This window comes from Pelobates fuscus, chromosome 1, assembly GCF_036172605.1.
Source record: "Pelobates fuscus isolate aPelFus1 chromosome 1, aPelFus1.pri, whole genome shotgun sequence".
Classification (NCBI taxonomy): Eukaryota; Metazoa; Chordata; class Amphibia; order Anura; family Pelobatidae; genus Pelobates; species Pelobates fuscus.
In genome coordinates, this window is record NC_086317.1 from 95,968,747 (window position 1) to 95,990,577 (window position 21,831).

At 38.2% G+C, this 21,831-nt stretch overlaps 1 protein-coding gene across 1 annotated transcript in view; it reads left to right on the plus strand.

Moving 5' to 3' along the window:
- Positions 1-823: 823 nt before the first annotated feature.
- The window catches only part of LOC134590658 (tyrosine-protein phosphatase non-receptor type 22-like), a 149,539-nt gene continuing 128,531 nt past the window's right edge, over positions 824-21,831 (plus strand). The window contains exon 1 of the mRNA XM_063444421.1: positions 824-1,250. Coding sequence (XP_063300491.1) covers positions 1,164-1,250 — 87 coding nt within the window. The 5' untranslated portion in view covers positions 824-1,163. The remainder of the gene's footprint in view (positions 1,251-21,831) is intronic.

Genomic DNA, 21,831 nt, shown 5'->3' on the forward strand with positions numbered 1-21,831 from the left:
TGCATCTGAAACATACATAAAGTATAGGATTCAGACAACTACAAAGCACTAAATTTAAGGAAATGTGGGTGCCGAATGCAAGCAAAGGATAATTATCAGTAAAACAATTTAAAAATAAAAATGCATTTGACCCCCATAGTGCTAGAGGGAGATTTAACACCTCCAATATGACCCGACCCGCCATACCTGCCCACCTTATGAAAAGAGTTTCCTTTTAGAGCCCTCCAGGACACTCGTCTCAATCCCACCTGTACAAAATTCCGCAAATTGCACAGATGGTCCAGAATTCCGTGTTAGTATACACTCCTGGGACAAAAGTGTCAGTCTATGGATATACATCTTTATTGGCGACCAAAAAGGACAGTTTGATATTTTATTGTACTTGACACATTTCATTAAAACAATTTTAAACAGAAACACTGGAATACACATGGTGTAAAACACCCATCACTCTCAAACAAGCAATCTGAGGTCAGAGAAAAATCCTCACTTTCTTTCTACTAGGACATCCATAGAACATACATGCGTCCCCAAAGGCCCCAGATTTTACTTGTGGCCTGTGGCAAGACAACAACATTTTAAAAACCTTACTACATAAGGTTAAAAAGGATAAAGATAAAGTGGGTCTATACCAGCCTATAATGTTACAGTTCTATTTACAGCATTGAAACAGCCTGTTTTCCCATAGAGTAAGCCGAGGCTGATCTGTATCAACAAAGAATGCATTGTTTACGAGACAAGGGAAGAGGTAACAAGATATTGTCACAGAGAAGCATGTACAGTGTGCATCTCTCAGCAGACAGTTTTTAGTGTGGGATCTGTATCTCACGGCTAACGTACAAAGCACACTTTCATAACTGCAGCTAAAAGAAGAACATTTTATACTTTCTCACTACTCAACCAAGCTGAAGTTTCTACCATACCAAAACTACTCGTTAAAACCTTCTACATTTGAAAATGGAAGGCAGTAGGACCCTGATAGCTTTTTTTTTTTTTTTTAACTTGACCACAAGTAGCTGTCAGTAACAACTTCCGCTTAAGACTTTTACATTTTTTTTTTCTATCGTGAGATGCTAGGAAACCACACGGTACGCCTGTGCTTGGTGGTCTTGTTAACCATTATGTCTACATAATATGGCCATTTTCATTGCTGGCCTCTTAAGATGGATCAGAGAGAGGTACTACTCCGTTATATTCAAGGATTTCAGAAAAAAAAAGAGAAGCCAGATGATTTTGCTAGTGATTTCATGGTAAGACAATATTTATAATTCTAAATAATATGTTCTTGTTACAAAGTGCTGACAAATACTTCATATTTTATTGTGACACTTTATTATGACACATATTCCTATTATTTTTTTAATATTAAAACTTAATACAATAATGCTGCTAAACATATAATGATCAACTTATTAATTGTAACAATATAATTTTTTTTACAAAAAACAACAAAAACAGAAGTTAGCAGCTTCTCTTTTTTTAAAGCTGATTAAGGTGTTGCAGTCATTGGTTTCAAATTTAGAATTTAGTAATCTTGGGTAAACTGAAGACCATCCACAACAATAGTAGTTATGGAGAATAGACCGGAAAATTGTGAAATTTTAGGCCAGAATAGACAAATTTTACTTTTTTTTTTTTTTTTTACCTTGCTATATTTTAACAAATAATTCGCAATTCACTTGCTTGTTTTTCAATAGTTCCTGAATTTAGTGAATATGTTCCAAAAAATAGCCTTTCTGTAGAAGTGGTATTAGAACAGCGAAGACATTAAACAATATGCAGTGTAGATATAACCTTATCAGAAAATGAAAAGATTATATATTTTTGCTTGACTTTGTAAGATACTAAAAGTACACAGTTAAGTAAAAATTGCTTAAATGTTACAAAGTATTTCAAACCACCTATTTGCATTGATTTCCTTGTTTGCTTCATTGTAGCATATTTGCAAAACCAGTTGTAATTTTAAAAAGGTTCGTTTATCTAACATGCTTTAAGGCGCATTCAAAAGGCAGACATAATAGTGCATGAGAAACTGTGCATGCTCAAGACTATTTAACCCCTTAAGGACCAAACTTCTGGAATAAAAGGGAATCATGACATGTCACACATGTCATGTGTCCTTAAGGGGTTAAAGGAACACAATCACTTATCAGAAAATAACCTTAACATTTTCTAAAAAATCTTCCAGAAGCATTGTTACTTCCTATGTAATTGTAGCAAAAACTTATGTTCTGTCTCATTTTAGTGTTTAGTGCACTTTTGTGGCTCAGTGGTACTGTTATTTAGATTGCGCTGTAGGCTTGATTAAAACTGATGTGTGTCTTTTCTTTGGGAAGATGCTCTCCCCATCTTATGGGAGAGATTTGATACCACAGATGTTTGCGAATTACATTTCTCATGATGTGCTACCAATCTGCACACTGACTGAGTCTAAAGGATTCATTCACAATCATCTCAGTTGCCTTCTTTGCAGGCAAAGTAGCCCCTCTTCACAACAGAGCAGAACTCTGCTTTGGACAGAGTAATCAAGTGAGTAGACCAGGGGTAGGCTAACTTTGGCATTCCAGGTGTTGGACATCTCCCATAATGCTCTAACAGCTATAATGCTTGCAAACATGGAGTGTCAAACGTTGCCTACACCTGCAGTAAGATGTGGTGAAATAAAGAAAAAAAACAACTTTATTTCAAATTTGGACAGAAATAACAACAATGAAAAATAAGAATTCAGAAGCGTTGGCCTTTTTTCTTTTTAAATGAAATGTAAAAAGGAAGAAAGTATGACAATATAACTATTTAGTGAATGCGCCCCAAGTATCAAGTGATAATACAGATGATGCAGTATGTGTGCAAGGATGATCATTCCGTCCCTTAGCATCAGCATCCCTGGCCAAGAAAAATTTAAAATATATACATAATCAATAATGGCGTACTATTTTTATATACCTGCTGCATCGAGTACTTGCTGTGCACCAGTTTAATTCTATTCCCTTTGTTGTTTGGGTGAAGAATGATACAAGTGAATTGAAAAAGTAGAACTAAATTGTGGGAATGTGGTCAATTCTTATATCATTTTCTTTCACAACTTTGTGGCTGAGACACATTTTTATTAAGGCTGGATGATGCTTTAGAAATAAATGGAATAAATTGATCTGTGTATTATATAATTCATGTGTTCTACTTCATAGGCTATTTTTAAAAGTTATATATATATAGGTTTAACTTAAAAATGTGTCAATTCTAATACTTGGGTAATTCTAGCACGGGGAGGGGGAGGGGGTGACATTACAGAACATTTGTGTGAATTTATCAGTTGGGATTGGGGAGTTAGGATCTGATTATATCCTAGAAAGGCAGATTTATTGAGACTAGCGATCTAAAATTTTGTTTGGGAAAAGGAGAGCTTGGAGCAAATGCTTGTCCAAGGTACCGTTTGCATCATTGTTCAGTAAATAAAAATGTTTATTTAATCTTTATTTGTTTATAAGAAGCTCAAAAAAGTAAACATTCCTGTTTATCCTCAAAATGCGAGGAAAGTCTACAGCATCCTAAAAATGGCCTTTTCCTCCATGCAATTACATTTTAATTTCTTTAAAACCCCCGTATGTCTTCTTTTGAGAAAATGTATTCACCAACTGTAACAATGGTATATTGTTGCACAGTATTGCTTAATGTGTACTTGGCAATCAATTAAAGTCCATTATCAAGCACTTGTTCTCTACTTGAAAAAGAAACAAGTATATTGTGGTTGGGAGTATTTTAATTGCAACTAAACATTCAGTTTGATCTGCATAAAAATATTATCGCTTTAGCAAGTGACTATTTTAGTGATTTCATATACTCTTTTATACGGCTAATTTAGTTGTTTTGTTTTGACATGTCCTAGGATGTATGTATTACTGTTTCAAAAAGGACTAAAGTATTGTGTCTCGGTTTCTAAACTGTTCTCCAAATTCCAGGCATTTGAAGTTCCTGTATTATGTGGGAAGGTGTCTGGTACTTTCCTATACTGTCCATTAGAATTTTAGCAAGGGTGTCAGTTGACACAATAAAAGCTCAGCCTTTTATAACGCATAGCTTTAGATTTTTTTTGCACAAAACAAGGAATTGTAAGAAATTGTAATTGAAATGCTATTTTTTTTCCCAGAACCCCAATAATTTATTTGTTAACCATGCAAACAAATTATTAAACTATAGTGATCATAGAATAATTGACTAGTAAATGGCCAAAGCCAATTTACGACTCCTGTTCTTAGGATGCTGCAACATCATATTTGGTTTTATTCTAGAAGCAACAGGGTTAAACAGAAAGTACATTTTTTCCCATGACTTCCATAATGTTCTGTACAGACATTCACTCCCTAACGCCAATGTCAGATGACATTAATCAGGGTGAAATCCCAAACATGACGGAAACATTATACTCGGAAAATAACTTGGCAACTGTATTGCTTTTTTATTTTATTTTTATATATTATTTATTTATTTTCCCCCCTAAAATTTTAGCTTTTGGACTGTATGCACCCAATATTCCAATTTGTTTTTTTAAAACTAGGCTACTTACATCTAAAGAATCATGTAATAAAAATACCCTTAAGTACATGTCCTATATTAAAAAGCACTTGCATAAATTCACACTTATACTTATTATGTCTACAAGCTAAATTCCATGTTTTTCCATTGAATAATCCTTTATCATGAAGATCGATCTGTTGACCTTATATAAGTAATTTGCTTAGCTTTACAAGAATTAAAATGTCTCTTATTTGCACCCGTTATTTGTGGACGCCACATGGACCAAGTGTCAGTCAGTACCACAGAATGGTGTGCTTTTGATCTATGGGGAAAATCCCTTTAAAATACTGAATTTCAGTAAATATTGCTCATTTAGTTATAAAATATTTTACCAGGAAGGATACATTGAGATTTCTCTTGTTTTCAAGTATGTCCTGGGTCCACAAAACATTGCATTGTTACATTAGGGTACAATATTACAGAAATACAATATACAAACTATAAATATATATATATGTACACATCCACACAAATTTAATACATAACAGGTAATAAATATATTCAACCATGTCAGGTGCATTCTGTGCTCAGGTATATTTCCATAAAGTCTTAAAAGATTTTAGATTGAATGAAGATTTGACTGTGTCCCTGAGGTTATTCCATAATTGTGGTGCTCTGTTAGAAAAGGAGGATCGAGCCACTTTATTTTTGTATTGCGGTATGCTAAATATCGCGCTGGTACTGGATCGGAGGTTATTATATATAAAACACCAATCTACTTCATTTCTTTTTACTAGGAGACAATAGAACACACAAGTAAATGAGAAATACATTTAGGTAAATAGCAATAAAATATGGCAATGATTCTGGTCCAAGGCATCTAAAAGCTAATGCAGCCATGGTAAGGGTCGAAACTCTTTGTTATTAATGTACAGCTCGTAATATGATATTATATTGTTCCAGGAGTTTTTAACAGTTGAATAGGACTCTTCTGGCACTGTACATTTGGAAACAATAGTTTGGCATGGCCAGAATAATGTCCAGGAATTGTGAGCGTGTTAGCTGTTATGGTTACTGATCACAGTTAAATGTAAAGTTTGAATTATCCCTAAAGAATGGGTAGTGAGGTTAGGTTTTATGATTTTGGGGGAGTGTAGGGGGTGAATTGGTGGTTAGGGATTAGGATGACAATAAAGCTCAATTAGCAAAATCATTCTATCATTCTCCAAAGTGATTGTGCCCAATTAAGCCATTTTCTATAGATTTTTTCCAGGTAAGTTTTGGAGATAAATATAGTTCTAAATCTCTAAAAGTGCTGCATGATCTTTGATTGTAGTAGAGTGACTACTTTCTGAACAATATACACATACCCACATACGTAAATGTCCTTTAGATACTTGGAAACCCCCTGGTTCTTTACATCGAGTTAGACATCCCAAAACTGGTCAGGAGACTTGTGGTCTATGTGTCAGACTCACTTATCTCACCAATTGTACCAGTCAATCTATACATGCATTAATTTTTGAGATTATATGAGATTGTATTTGAACTAGACTGTTTGTCTTTTCGAGAAATCCCAATGTATACATCAAAAAGCATAAGAAAAATGAAAGGGATGTTCATAAATGATAGCTTCGGCCGTGTGTCTGCCATATTGCAAGGGTTCCGCTCATTACATCTACTGCATGGGTGTACATGGGTTAAGAAGAAAAAAAAACATAGGCCAGAATCTGAGGCTCTTGGTTGGTGAGAGCTTTTCCTATTTTGGAAGGACACTGCCCGTAGGGTATTAGCAGATTCAAAAGGAACTTTAAAAAATATATATATATATATATATATATATATATTTTGTATAATGCATTTCAAAAGAATGAGTAAGTTAATGCCCTGTAGCAGGGCTCGGCAACCTTTGGCACTCCAAATGTTTTGGACTACATCTCCCATCATGCTCTTACAGACATAATGCTGACAAAGCATCAGGGGAAATGTAATCTACAACATCTGGAGTGCCGAAGGTTGCCTATCCGCTATCCCTGCCCTAGAATGTCCTGAGGTCTGTGAATGCTGCAGTCGGTATAAAATATACATGCTGAAGCATAAATGGCTCAGATAGTTTTTTAGTTTTTTAGTACCTGCGCATACATCGAGACAGATCCACTAGTCGACTTCCATCCAGTACCCCAAAAAAAACATTTTTATAACATAGGAAGATATCTGTGCAGCTCGCATCAGTTATCATAATGATTTACAGTGGTTTCATAAATTATTTAGTTCTCCTTTCATCCTATCTGCTCTCATTCACCTCACACACAGATTATTTGTTACTGGGCATAAATGTTCACTTTGACAGGATAAATGTAACCTCCTTTGATATTCCAGGCAATTTTGTCCTTCAACCCTAACATTTCTTTGACTAAGAATATCCACCAGAAGTAGAAAATGTATCAGAAGATACATTCCTCATGTGAGCGTAATGTTGTTTTTGTTTAGATGATAAATACATTTTCAGCATTCCATGTAGAAGCGATTTCCTAAAAGCAAAAATATGTATTGTTTGAGTGACACAATCTGTTAGCAAATGGGTATCAAGTAACTACTTGCAACTTGTCAATCAGCAGTTACTAAGCTATTGTAATGGATGAACATATAATGTTGCCACTTTATAGATCACTGGTAAGACCACAACTTCAATATGCTGTGCAATTTTGAGCACCTGTCCTAAAAAAAGGATATTATAGAACTAGAAAAAGTGCAGAGGAGGACTATAAAATTTACAAAAGGAATGGAACATTTCAGTTAAAAGGTCAACAAATTTAAATCTGTTTTGCTTAAAAAGACTGCATCTCAGAGGGCATCCGATAGTATTATACAAATATATTTGGGGCCAGTATAAACCATTATCTGGACTATACATAGGGTACAAGGTCACGCATTTAGACTGGAAGAAAGGAGATTTAGTCTAAGGCAAAGGAACTGGTTTTTTTCATAGTAAAAACTACAAGGATGTGGAATTCTCTTCCTGAAGTGGTACTTTTATTTGATTCTGTACAGATGTTTAAACAGCAACTGGATGAATACTTGCAAAAACATAGTGTAACGGACCGTTTTGCTCACAAGAGATTAAAAACCGTTTAGGCGATATTCCCCTTTCCAGATGCACAGGCAGCTACTGTAAGCACCAATCTCCCGAACAGCAAACTCTACAAATCCTGGAAACAGCCGAACAGGAAAACCATAAGAAAGGCTTACACTCCTGGCAGTCAGCATACAATCCAATTCCCCCAATAACGAGACGACAGTTCGTTTTGAGGGTTAAGCAGAATCTGACTGTCCTGGCACATACAGTCTCTTTTATTCCCAATCCACAACCACAGTACAGCCCACAGGGTATTACAGAACAACCAATCAATCCGTACAATACACACAGACACTCCCACACAAAATCCTCCCCTCTGCCTGTGATATGATTACTGAACACAATGGGTAATCGCATTATCACAGGCAGAGGAATACAGTTTTTACACAATATTTATAACTTCTAAAATATACATGTCACAAACATAAAACATACATTTTCATAAGCAGCATACTCCAAATATAAACATATGTCAAAATCATCCAAATTGGTCCATTGGTTCAAAAGATAGATCAAAGTCCTTTGTGACCCAATGAAGCATGGCTTTTCTGCCCAAAACCAGTTCCACGGAGTCTTCTATCCTGGAGATAATTGAGAAGTAATCCAATTATCTCCAAGGACAGAGGCAAAACTCCATTAGCCACATGGCAGACAAAGGACAATAAAATACATAAAAATACATACTGTTACATTTATCACATAGAACATACACATTCTACCTATCCCCAGATAGCTTAGATCTGAGCGCACATTATTACCGGATGGCGCTCAGATCAAATACATACAGTTCAATCGCCATGGAGCCAAAGTCTTTCATACAGTCTTTCAGTATATGGCTGGGCTCCATGGCATTGCTATCTGGGGTAGCATGGCTTTAACAGTCCGCAGAAAGGCACAAACCAGCCTTTCTGCAGGGAAAAAGAACACGGCCATAGGCTAAAGGCAAGAGGCGAGCAAGCAGCACCCTCCAAGGACACGTGGCGAGGTCGGTTTCGCCACAAATAGTATGCAGGGATAAAAATGTTAATGTGTGGAGTAAAAAGCTTTTTTTTCTAGTTTGTTGCAAACTTGGAAAGAGCTACTAACTGGGTATTTCTTCTTAAGGGTGTGAGAAATGCTGAACTTGATCGACAAATCACTTTTTTTACCCTATGTAATTATGTAACTGAAAACATTATTTTCAAATCTATACGTTGTTGGCAATTCACAGAAACTTCATTAATTTATTTTTTATATGTGAACATAACTCTTGGATGGAAACTAGAGAATGGTTATGTGTTTTTATAAAATGCAATAATATCACTTATTTAATCATGTTAATTGGTATGGAAAAATCTAAAAGAAAATATACACTTGTCTATATTTAAATACATTTCTACTTATTATTGAAAACAACACACATGGACTTTTACGCATGCTAAAACTTATATAACATTTCTAGTTAAGATATGAAGGGATGAATCAGTGACTTGAATTCCCCACTGAATTTAAATGAATTATTAAATATCCTTATGTGTAACATTCACATATCATATACATGGCCAGTGCAAACTGCTATCTGGTAAACTGTTGATTAGCAGGAATATACAACAGACAGAGGTCACCAATTGAGACTGGAAGAAAGGAGTTTTTACTTGCAACTGGAGAACAGGTTCTTTACAGTAAGAACAATAAAAATGTAGAATTCTCTGCCCAAAAATGTGTTGTTGTTTTCTAAAATCAGATTATGTAGATGACAGATTGTGTGATTTATTTATTTATTTTTTTTAAAGGCCTTGGTGTTTTGCTTAGATTTCTGTAATGTTATGTCCTTCTTGTTGCACATTGGGCATTGCTACAAATTGTTTTTTTGTTTTTGTTTTTGTTTTTGCCTTGTTTTGGATTGAAAGCATGAAATGTTGCGTTTAAAGGTAGAACTCGATGAACTTGGCTCTTTTTGTCCAGCCTAAATTACTATATGTCTATGAGATAAATGAAAGTACTCCAGGCACATTGACCACTGAAACATGGACAGCAGGGCTTAGCTCAGGAAAACTACCCACAAACACAGCAAATTGAGCAACAGGTATCATCAGTCTTGCCTCCAATGTCATGCATTATGTGCTGCTGACTTATTCCACTAATTATGGTCATGCTACATAATGCCAAATATAACTTATGGAGATCTGTGGTGTAGGGATGCCAGGACTAGTGTCCCCCAGATCTCTCATGGGAATAAAGGGTTAGTTGGGTTTTTTAATAATCTGATTTATATATATATATATATATATATATATATATATATATATATTTTTTTTATTTTTATTTTTTTATTCCTCCTACTGTTCCCAATTCCGGTTTAAAAAGGGTTTGGAAGCCGTATCAGTAATGTATGTAATGAACACTATGTTCCCTATTTCACTAATTATCTCTTTGTTCATCTATTTTCCTGCACAATGCACCATATTTTGACCCACTGAACCTCCCCTACCTACAAACAAAATTACCGTAGCTTACATTTTTAAATAGATAAAGTTTATATATAATGATGAACTTTTATGACTACCCTAAAACGCATTTCATACCACTTTGCAGGACACCCTCCCCCCAAATTCGTACACTAACTTCCTGCAATTATCGTGAGACTAGTCAATGCTACCAGTGTGCTTATGATTAAATTAAAGGGACACTTTAAGCACCAGAACCATAACATCTTATTGTAGTGGTTCTGGTGCAAAGAGACTGTCCCTGCAGTCTAGCAATTGTTCACACTGCCTTTTCTAACAAAAGACAGCGTTTACATTGATTACTAAGGACAACTCTAATGACTGTCACTCTAGACAATGTATCAGGCACTTCTTGTTAAGATGTTTGACATCATCACTCTCTGCAATAAATACACTACAACCGTGGCACAATGGAATGATAATGTCATTGTAACCAGACTGAGGCCAATTACCCAACTGCCTAAGGCCTTGCACATGATGGCCTCGCACAGTGCTAGGGACTGGCTGAGCTTTTTGGCCCTTGGTCATGGACCATGAGCCTAGAGACTCTTTGTGACCTGCCAATGGTATTTACAATCCAACTGGAGAGTTTAAAGAACTTCCTGTCTGGTATTCAGTTAAGCTCTTAAAGTCCCCTCCCCCCCCCCCCCCCTCTGAAACTCTCCTCAACCCACTCTCAGGGTTTATTCCAGACGCTGTCTGCAAGGGGAAAGGACATGATGTGCAACATATCACTGACCCTGTGTCCCACACAGTGTGATTGTAAACCAGCAAACTAGTTTTGGCCATTCGTGTTTCCCACAGGTTAGCATACGAGCAAGAGCAAGTTGACTATGCATGTGTGAGATTTTTCTATTTGTCTACATAACTATGAGCCTGTTTGTTTTGTTGCCTGTATGGCTGTGTCTGCCTCTGTTCCTGAATGTCTATATGACTGTGTTCCTGTTTCTATCCGTGTGTGATGGCATGATTGCGCCTGTATGACTGTATGCCTGTATTATTTTCTGACTGTCTGACTCTGCATGCATGTCTGTATGGCTGTGAGTCTGTTTGAATGTGTGCTTGTGACTGTATGTCTTTGTGCCGGATGTCAATGGCTATATAGTTGTGTGAACAGTTCAAAAACCAGTTCGCCATTAGGTGCTGTTAATTCTGACTAATTGCTTTCAATGGCCGTCACAAAAAAATAAATTAATAAGTAGTCAACTTTTGGTGCATTGCCACTACACCCCTTCAGGTAGCATGATCGGTAAAATAACATTCCAAGCTTATCCAAGCTTTTCATTCCTTTTGAAGAGACTGGTAGCAGGTATTTCTAAAAAAAAAATCAACTTCTTTATTCAGTATTACAAAAATTAGACATGAAAAGATAGACAGGAAAAAGTAGGCAAAAAAGTGCACACAACTATACATGGGGGGAGAGAACACCACATACCAAAAGAAGCTGGATGTGTTTTGTGTTAATTCTTTTTTTTCTTTATGGCTGTGTGAATAGTGAACACTAAGGAGTGATCACATAAGGATCCACTTCTAGTTCATGTTCACTGGGACCCACTATGATCTCTTGGAAAGGTGTCATGCAGACACAATCAAAAGGGTGCAAATACTTTCTGGACAAAAAAAAAGATCATTTTTATTGACACACAAAAAAAGTGCAAAAGAGCAGCAATTGCATTGTATGCAGTAACACAAAGACTAGGCGCAGGGATAGGCAACCTTCGGCACTCCAGATTTTGTGGACTACATCCCCCATAATGCTTTTAAACCCATAATGCTGGCAAAGCGTCATGGGAGGTGTAGTCCAAAACATCTGCAGTGCCAAAGGTTGCCTATGCCTGGACTAGGGCAATAAAGCATGGACATAAATGCAAAAACTCTCCTTTGTCGCACTTAACCCTACCCCCCAAGCCAGACACTGAAGGGTATTTATCAAAGTGTTCTGAAAAGTGGTGGTTAGATTCTGTTGTTATTTTGATAGTATTTAGTAAATGTGATCTAAAAAGTGAAGGTTTTCTTCATGGTAAATTCCGCCATATTTTGTATAAATTTCCATTGCTGAAAACACACAATTCATTTTAACATAAATATCCAAAAATGATGGATTAGGTGCAAAAAAAGCAGCAGATGAAAAAAATCTTACAGGTGGACAGTAAAGAAAGGGTGGACAGTATTGGTGGACAGTAAAGAAAGGGATAAGAAATACTTGTCTACGTGTCTTTCATAAAATCATGACTTTTTGTCACAAAATAGCAAAATCATGTAATTATAGCACATAGGTTTATATGGCTGAGAGATTGTGACTGATGTGGGTTATGGGAAACGGCCAGCTGAGGTGGTGAAGGAATTATGAGTTCTTATATTGAAGGAAACAATCCATTGATTTTTTTTTTCCCCAATAATTTAATGGATATAAACCAAACAAAACATGCAGTCTTTTTTTTTTTTATGCATGTTTTCTTTGGGAGTATATGAAAAAAACAGCTTGTGAAAAAGATCACAGTCTTAATCTGTGCCGGGGGAAAATCCAATCAGAAATTTGCCATTGAGAAGCATGTTTGATAGAACCACGAGCACACAGTTTATAAACTGTAATGCATTCACATTTATTGAAACGAGGAGAAGGCAGGCGTGTAGTGACTTGTTTCTGCCAAAATTATAACAATGCCTATATTTACTGAAATCTGCACTTTTATAAAATGCCACAAATGTGACAGACTCCAGACATATCAAGCACTTTAGCAAGCTTAACTATTGTATGTGTCTGGAGTGTTCCTTTAAGCTTTGAACTAATGCCAAAAAAGTCTAGAGCCGTCTCTGATTGTAATGTTATCCATGTCATTTTTACAAGGCGTGGCTTAGGTGTGTAAAAACAGTATTTATTGAATACGGATGTATGAGGATTTGGTTGCCAAATGAGATTGTGGTAACATTTGTGGGTACGACTTTTCTACATATACTTCCTCATTGAAGCAACAACTTCTTTATAAGATTCTCAAACATTCCTTTAGCAGCTATAAGGTTAGGATTATTGCAATCACTGATATATTTAGGATTTTGACCAAATCTCGCACCCCCTCATATACTCTTTATCTTCCATGCAGTTACACACCTTACTTACAGATATATACCTAATCTTTATTTGTATGTAATGCCTCTGCGCTAAATTAAAGAGTCCCTTGTAAAGCTGTGGTTGAGCACCTCCCAACTACATCATCACCCAAGGCTAATGTGGTCAAGTTAATAAAATAAAATGGTAGTAATCACTAAGATTGAATAGGCAACCGCACCCCATTATGTGTTGGAATTAGTGGTTAATGCAATGAGCAGGGAACGGAATGCATGAATGCCATTATCCCATCCCCTGGCTTTATGGGATGGGGGTATTAGCCATAACTACAGAAGAATTATTTTACAACCACTTGAACCAATATTAAATAGTCCCCTTTAATAAATAGTATGTAATAGGCTGCTAAAATATGCAGATAACAAAGTATTTAACCACGAAAGGTACACACAGATTACTTTGGTTTGTGGTTCGTCCTGGGGATGTTAATTTTGCCCAACATTCAGCAGATGTTACTATTACCCAATTAAATGGTACTTATTTTATCTACCTCGGAAGGACAAAGGACTGAGCCAACCCTGCTAGGATTTGAACTTGCAACCCACAAGGGTTGAAAGGATTCTTCTGGGCATTAGCCCACTGAGCTATTTGCTCTTTTTAAGTCAACATTAGTAAGTGAGATTAGGTGGCATAAGCAATCTGAGGATTAATTGGGTCGATTATAGAGTGATAGAACCTGGGAGAGGTAAGGGGGTACAATTGACACCTGGAACACTAGCATGCATGGTTTATGTGCCACACTGCCTCAATATTCTACTGCAAAGGAATGTGTAAAATGAGTAGGGGCATAATTCCCAACATTGGGTGGGCCCCAGGAATGTTGCCATTTGTGCAATTTGCCCGTGACAGGGCATGTCAGAGTGGTGCTCTCTGCACGGTTCTAGTGCTCTAGTCGCTCATTTGTTGTCTATAGCGCTACGACAATGACAAGCTTAAACGAAAAAGGTCAACAAATGTATAGTAAGATAGCTTGAGCATAAGCTCACACATTTAACCACTGAAAAGTAAAAATACTGACAGTGGGTATATTCTAAAAAAAACATTTTTTTTCACTTCACTCGCGCCCTTCACTTTTTAAGTTGGTATTTTATTCACCCTTGGTAAATAGCAAAAAAATATATTGGCCAATTGGCCATATTTACAGCATCTGACTTGAACTGATTGTTAACTGACTTCCATTTAAATGTCAGATGACAAGCAAATATTTACTGGATCTAAGAGACAAATATTTCTGGTTGAAATGTTCAGTTGACGTCACTTTCAATAAACTGTGTTTATTTACTATGAAATAAATGCTGTGTTATGACAAATCACATGTGCGTGACACATTTTGGAATACCATTACTATTTTGTTCCTCAATGTATAACCCAGTGCTCTTTATTAATTTTTTTAAATGCAACCATTGTCTAAACTAAGCACTAAACATTGAATTCTGAACTTGTGTATTACATGCATTTTAGTTCATTCCCCAGGTAAGATACAGTAATCTGATTGGTTTTCTTTTTGTAAGGCTTGTGTTAGCTATACTGCTTGATATATTAAAGTTGTTTTCCTGACACTATAGCTCCATATACTACCCTCCCTCGTTAAAAACCCCTTCTGTCATTTGCCTGATTCCAGTGCCATTGTCCCTCGGCACTGGTCCTCCGCCAACGTCAGCCATGGGCAGGGCCGCCATCAGGGGGTGACAACCATAACAGTCCCATCCGACTGCCAGTCCCATCAGCCCCAGCCAGTCACCCTCCTGCAAAGACAAGGTAAGAAACAGGAGGGTGGCTGGAAAATGAGCTGTGTGTGTGTGTGTCTGTATGTATGTATGTATGTATGTATGTATGTCTGTCTGTGTGCATGTCATTATGTGTGTATGAATGTCAGTGTATGTATGTCTGTATGTCATTATGAATGTGTGTATGTATGGATGTCAGTGTCCGTATGAATGTATGTATGCCAGTATGTTTGTATGTCTGTATGGAAGTGTGTCTATCTGTATGCATGTCATTATGTGTGTATGAATGCCAGTGTATGTATGTCTGCATGTCATTATGAATGTGTGTATGTCTGTCTGTCTGTATGAATGTATGTATGCCAGTATGAATGTCTGTCTGTATGTCATTATGAATGTGTCTGTGTCTGTATGTCCTTATGCATGTATGTCTGTATGTATGTTAGTATGTGTCTGTCACTATGTATGCCTGTGTGTCTGTATATGTGTGTATGTCTCAGTATGTGTGTGTCAGTATGTATGCCTATATGCGTATCAGTATGTGTGTCTGTTAGTATGTATCAGTGTGTGTGTGTGTGTGTGTGTGTATATCTGTGTCCTTTTGTATCAGTGAATGTGTTTGTGTCTGTGTGTGTATTCCTGTGGGCGGGATTTGGAGGCGATCTCTGTGGGCGGTTTTGGAGGCGGGCCCCCAGGGGCCCAGACCCTGAGCTCAGTTAGGGACCCCAAAATTTCTGGTGGCGGCCCTGGCCATAGGGGATCCTAGAACGCATGCGCGACAATCGCTGGATGTTCTCATAAATAGAGTGAGGACATCCAGCAGCAGTTAGGTGACCAAACCATCAGGAAGTGCCTCTAGTGACTGACAGCCACAAGAGGTGGAGTTAACACTGGCAGGTAATTATTGTAGTTTATCAAAAACTGCAATAATTACCATTTCAGTGTTAAGGGACCTCGGAAACTGCATCCAGACCATTTCAATGAGCTGGAGTTGTCTAGGTGCCTATAGTGTCCCTTTAATTAAAACAATATGTATTACTAAAGAGGAAGGCTTTAAATCTGGGAATCATTGATAGCTGAGCATGGCACCTAATCAATGCCATCCAATTTGTCTGAAATTGTCATTACTAAAGTGAAATTTGAGATTCTGCATAAACAATCTGGCACGTGAGGGGTTAGGGTGCGGTTTTACCCAGAATCTGCTGTAGGTAGCCTCCTAGAGCCATAACCACTACAAAAGGCTTATATAGTAATGGCGCTTAGACTGCCCCTTTAAACATATTGTTTCAACATACTGAAACCTTTGATTTCATTTTACCATGGGGATCAATGTAACCGGTAATCATGTGACATAGTAGGTGGAAATTATGGTTAGCACTTCCTCTCTGTACACTTAAAAGACCACTAGTTGGTCAAAGCATTGCTGCACTTTAACTGTTTAAGTGCTGAATAAAAACATGCTAATTTAAACTGAAGAGGCCTAGATTCTATCCATAATGAAACTAGCAGATCTTGAAATGGAAATTAAAACTAAACTTGCTACAATTTTTTAAAACTACACTCTTGAATGCTTTATTTTATTATTATTATTTTTATTACTATTGCCATTTATAAAGCACCAACAAATTCCATAGTGCTGTACAATAGGTTGACTAACCAACATATATTTGCAACAGGATGAGCTGGACACTCAGAACAGAGGGTGTTAAGGGTGATTTAAACCGATATGTCTAAGAAGAATTAAATATAAAACACTTTTAAAGTGATTAATTTCTGCTCAATGTGAGTCAGCAATGTCTGCATAAGTAAATCCGTATTGGAGTGTGTATGACATATGAGTGAACAGCACAATACAGTTTGTGGTGCGAACATCAACAGAGAGAAGGAAGTGAGGAAAGTTCCCCGTAAAAAACTGAGCTCTTCTTCTCACGACCGCTACCCCCAATATACAATGTCAATGGAAAATAACAAAAAACTTTAATAAAACACAAAAATAATATCACACTAACACACTTAGTATATCACCCAAAAAAAAATGTGGGTTAAAACAATGAAACCATACGACTGCAACAATATATTTGCAGGACAGTGCAGCAGAAAGCCTTATGGGGTACATACAGCAACAGCCTTCACATAAATGCAGTTTGTTACTAGTACAATAAAACAAAGTTGCAATAGTGAGAAGACAAAGTAGCTGGCCAGAACCTCCCATAAAGCTGCAGCCTATTTTTAACTGTTTCATGCCACAAGGCAAGAAAAGAGAACAATGAATTCTCCAATTCCAAGCTTATCTTGGTTTCCCTACACCTTCCGATAATCCTGAGGTATATATGCTTATACGTTAATGATAAGAAAAATTCAGGGTCTATCTAAAGCAATCAGAGGATAATAAATCGAAAGGATAGTAAGATAAAAAATAGTAGAGGAAAATAAAGTATGAAAAGATGGCTAAGTCTAAACAGAGCTAAACAGAAGGCTACATCGCCATAAATGCTCCTAATACAGAGTCATAGTAGTCATTCTATTTTCTCACTAAGACTGCAAGGTTCTCCTGGAAGCTGTCAAGGCAGTCGGGAAAAGTTATATCCAGATACAGGATCGTTCCAAAGAGCAGTAGATCAAGCTGCTCAGTCAATCAAGCTGCCCAACGCGCGTTTCGGCGGTCTCACCGCCTTTCTCAAGGGCCAATCGTGTATACTGAGCCTCCCCTTGTTTCCCTTAAATACCCAAAGTTCCTACCTGTTCCGGAGGGGGCGGAGGTCCCTAAGTGGCCGCTAGCCGAGTGTACTTAATTGTGGCTTGCGGTGTGCGCATGTCCGTACTTGGGTATTGGCGCATGCGCGAGAACTTTAATATATTTCTTTGTGGATAATCGTCCAGGCATGCGCCCGGACTTTGTCTCTCGACTTTCGATTATTCCAATGTGCAGATGCACCCAACCATGTCCGAGTGTCAGCGCATGCGCAAAGATTTCATTATGCGCATGCGCACGGACATAGTCGTCGAGTAGCATGTCCGAGTGTCAGCGCATGTGCAAAAAACTTCATTATGCGCGTGCGCACGGACATAGTCGTCGAGTAGATCGATCCCTTGAAGGGGACAGATCTGCTTCAAGTAAAAAAGCGGGTCAACCCTGTACGAGGGGTTGCTTTTGAGAGTAATACAGGGGCTTTACTTCTAGTACCGTCTATTAGAAGTACACAGATAAGGGAGGGGGGGCTTTTTCAGTTACTGATCCCTAATGAATTACGTGTCAAGAGACATGAATTAAAATTAAAAAAGTTCAAACAAAAGTTATACATTAAATTGATATGTACAGTATCAGAGTGGTATATATGCTGAAGGTAAGGCATGGTTCAAAGGGGGACCTGCATAGTTGGACCCCATCCAAAAAGGTAATGAGACACAAAACTTATCAAATGAATGGGGCAAAGGAAAAGCCCTCATTAAGGCCACCAGGTTGGAGTGTTTTTAACCTATATATCCATTTGGATTCTCTCTGCCTCAGGATTCTGTCAAAATCCCCCCGTCTCTGATTCCTCTTAACCAGTTCAAGGCCACAAAATCTGAGGTTATTAGCGTCACCATGGTGGTGTTCCTTTAGATGTCTAGATACAGGCGTTTCTAGACGGTTCCTTGGGGACCTTACATGTTCCAAGATTCTTTCTTTGAAGGCTCTGAAGGTCTTGCCCACATACCTCTGTCCGCAGGAGCATGATAGAAGGTACACTAGTCCCTTAGTATTACAATTAAAGAAATCTTTAATCTTTATAGGGTCACCCCCTGTAGTGTCAATTATAGTTTTTGAGCCTTTGGAAATATATCTGCAGGCGACACACCTACCACAGCCGTAAGAGCCGCAGGGTGGGGTGCCCAGCCAGGTTGCTCTTGGTTGTACAGGGGTAGAAAAATGGCTTGGTACCAGCATATCGCGGATGTTGCGTCCCCGTCTGGCCGTGATGTCAATATGAGGGCCAAGGACGTGTTTAAGATGGGCATCATTTCGCAGTAGAGGCCAAAATCTATCCAGAGACTTCCTGACTTCGGACCAGCCTGCGTCGTATGTTGCGATCATACGTATTTTGCCGGTTTCCGTCGTTGTATCTTTGTCGGGTTGGTCACAAAGAAGTGTACTTCTCTGGGTCCCTAGTGCCCTTTTGTATGCCCTCTTCAGGCAGCGGTTCGGGTAGCCCTTTGCTTTAAAATGGGCTCTGAGTTGTTGTGCTTTAAGTTTGAAGTCCAAAGTATCGCTGCAATTCCTGCGGAGACGGAGGTATTGACCAGTGGGAATGCCTTCTTTAAGTGGTCTAGGGTGATGACTACTCCAATGGAGAAGCGAGTTTGTAGCCGTTGGTTTTTTATACAGTGTGGATTGAAATGTGCCTCCCTCGTCCAGGGTGATGGTCACATCTAGAAAATTAATGGAGCGACCCCCAAATTCGGATGTAAATCGCAGGTTCTCTTCATTCTGGTTAAGAAGAGCAACCAGATCTGAGAATTCCTGGGGGGTACCTTGCCAGACGATTAGAACATCGTCAATATAACGACCCCACCATAGAATCTTGGGTAAAAATTCTGCCAACTTCCCAGATGTATTTATCCAATGTTCCCACCACCCCAGGTGGAGGTTCGCGTATGATGGAGCACACGCTGTGCCCATGGCGCTACCCCTCACCTGGTGGTAGAACTTGGAATTGAACAAAAAATAGTTGTGTGACAGAATAAAACCCAGTAAACGTAGAACAAAGGTTGTATGGGAGTCATCTTCACGTGGTCTCTGATTGAGATAGAATCCAACATGTTCAATCCCCCTCTCATGAGGGATGGAGGAATAAAGGGATTCTACATCCAGGCTACAAAGATTCGCTATTGGTGGAAATCTGAGCCCTGACAGTCTATTTAGAGCTTGTTTAGTATCCCTAATGTATGAGGGGAGGGCCTCCACAAAGGGTCTTAGAATCTTGTCTACGTACAAGCTTCCATTCTGTGTGAGATTATCCACACCTGAGACGATTGGATGTCCAGGGGGTTGCTCTTTGTTTTTATGAACCTTAGGCAGGCAGTAGAAGGTTGCTATCTTGGGGTGACGATTGAGGATAAAGTCATATTCGTCCCCCGACAGCAACCCTCTACTGCGGCCGTCATCCAGAATTTCTTTATATTTCTGGAGATAATCATTCGTGGGGTCAGATTTGATGCTTTTATATGTCACAGAGTCATCCAACACACATTCAACCATTTCTACGTATTTGTTAACATCCATAATCACGACATTACCCCCCTTGTCCGCTGGTTTGACAATGATATTACTATCGTCTTGCAGTGACTTCAAGGCCCGCTGTTCATTTTTGTGGAGGTTGTCATTTGATCGAATGGAAAGGGATCTAAAATTGATTTTTTCAATTTCGTTCCTTGCTGCTTCAAGAAAAAGTTGTATATTTCTGAAGCCAGCAAAGCTCGGTGTGTATCTACTCTGGGGTTTTAGGTTGGTGTATTTATGGGTGATAGTTGGATCATTCTCGTCAAGGAGAGAGAGGAGGGTAGTCAGGCACTGATAGTCTTTGGTCGTGAATCCAAGATCTCTAGCCTTTTTCTCATTCTGAATTGAATGGAATTTATGTAATGCCAGTTTACGAATAAAAAGGTGGAGATCTTTGATCCAACTAAATCTGTCAAATGGTGGGGTCGGTACAAATGATAATCCCCTTCCTAGAACCCTAAGTTGGTCTTGGTTCAATATACGGGACGACAGATTTATGACCTGTGACTCAGTTACTGTTTTTTGAGTGGCATCTAATATCTTCTCCTTCTCCCCCCTCCCCTTGGGTACCTGGTTTGGTACCTTGTACGTTGACTTGGGAATTCTTCCTGGTTGCCCATGGCTAAAAAATTAACCCCTTTCTTGAGGATCCCCCTTGGGTTGGGAGTCATTGTGGAGGTGGATGGTTGTGGTTGGGACTCAACTGGAGTAATTTGACTACCTGAGTCAGTATCTGAAGAGTCGTAGTCTGATGTCAAAGCATTATCTGAGGTGCGTCTGATTCTTCGATTGAATGATTTGTAGATGTTCCCAGTTTCATAGTCATTTAAATCTCTCAGAAATTTGTCATGTTTCCTGAATTTTACTATATCCTGGTATTTATCCAGGTTTTGTTTTAGCCTGGATTCCATGAATGCAAAATTAGGATCACTTTGAAACTGTTTAATCGTGCTGATCTCCTCATCGAGACTAGCATTCACTGTCTTAAGCTTGTCTTGCTCAAATTTGCAAATAATATTCATAAAAGTTTTAGAGCAGGTTCCAGCTGCACACTCCCACTCCTTCATTAGCTCAGTATTTTCAGAGTGAGATGAGGGAATATTTCTCACTCTAAGGCCCCTCGGTATCATGTCTCTCTTTATGTAATTTTCGAGAGAGGAGACCTCCCAACAAGTCCGAATCTGACTTTTATATAGATTTTGGAGTTTGTTGAAAGATTTATTGATATCCGGGGTCATAGCATTAGGGTCTAGTTTTGTATTCGAAAAGACATTGTCTGCATCCTTACACCAGATGCTACTGTCCAATTTGTTGGATAAAAAACCTGCCATAATTACCTCTTCAAATAAATGTAACCACTCAAGTAACCCAGGTATTGAAACCAGAAAAATTATAAGCAAGAGAGTTATCAGTCAGGGAGTAAACTCTGACCAAATAACTAAGGAAGGGTTACAGGGGTAGTATAGGGCTTAACCCTCTATATGTAGAAAATCAACAGAGAAAAGGAAGTGAGGAAAGTTCCCCGTAAAAAACGGAGCTCTTCTTCTCACGACCGCTACCCCCAATATACAATGTCAATGGAAAATAAC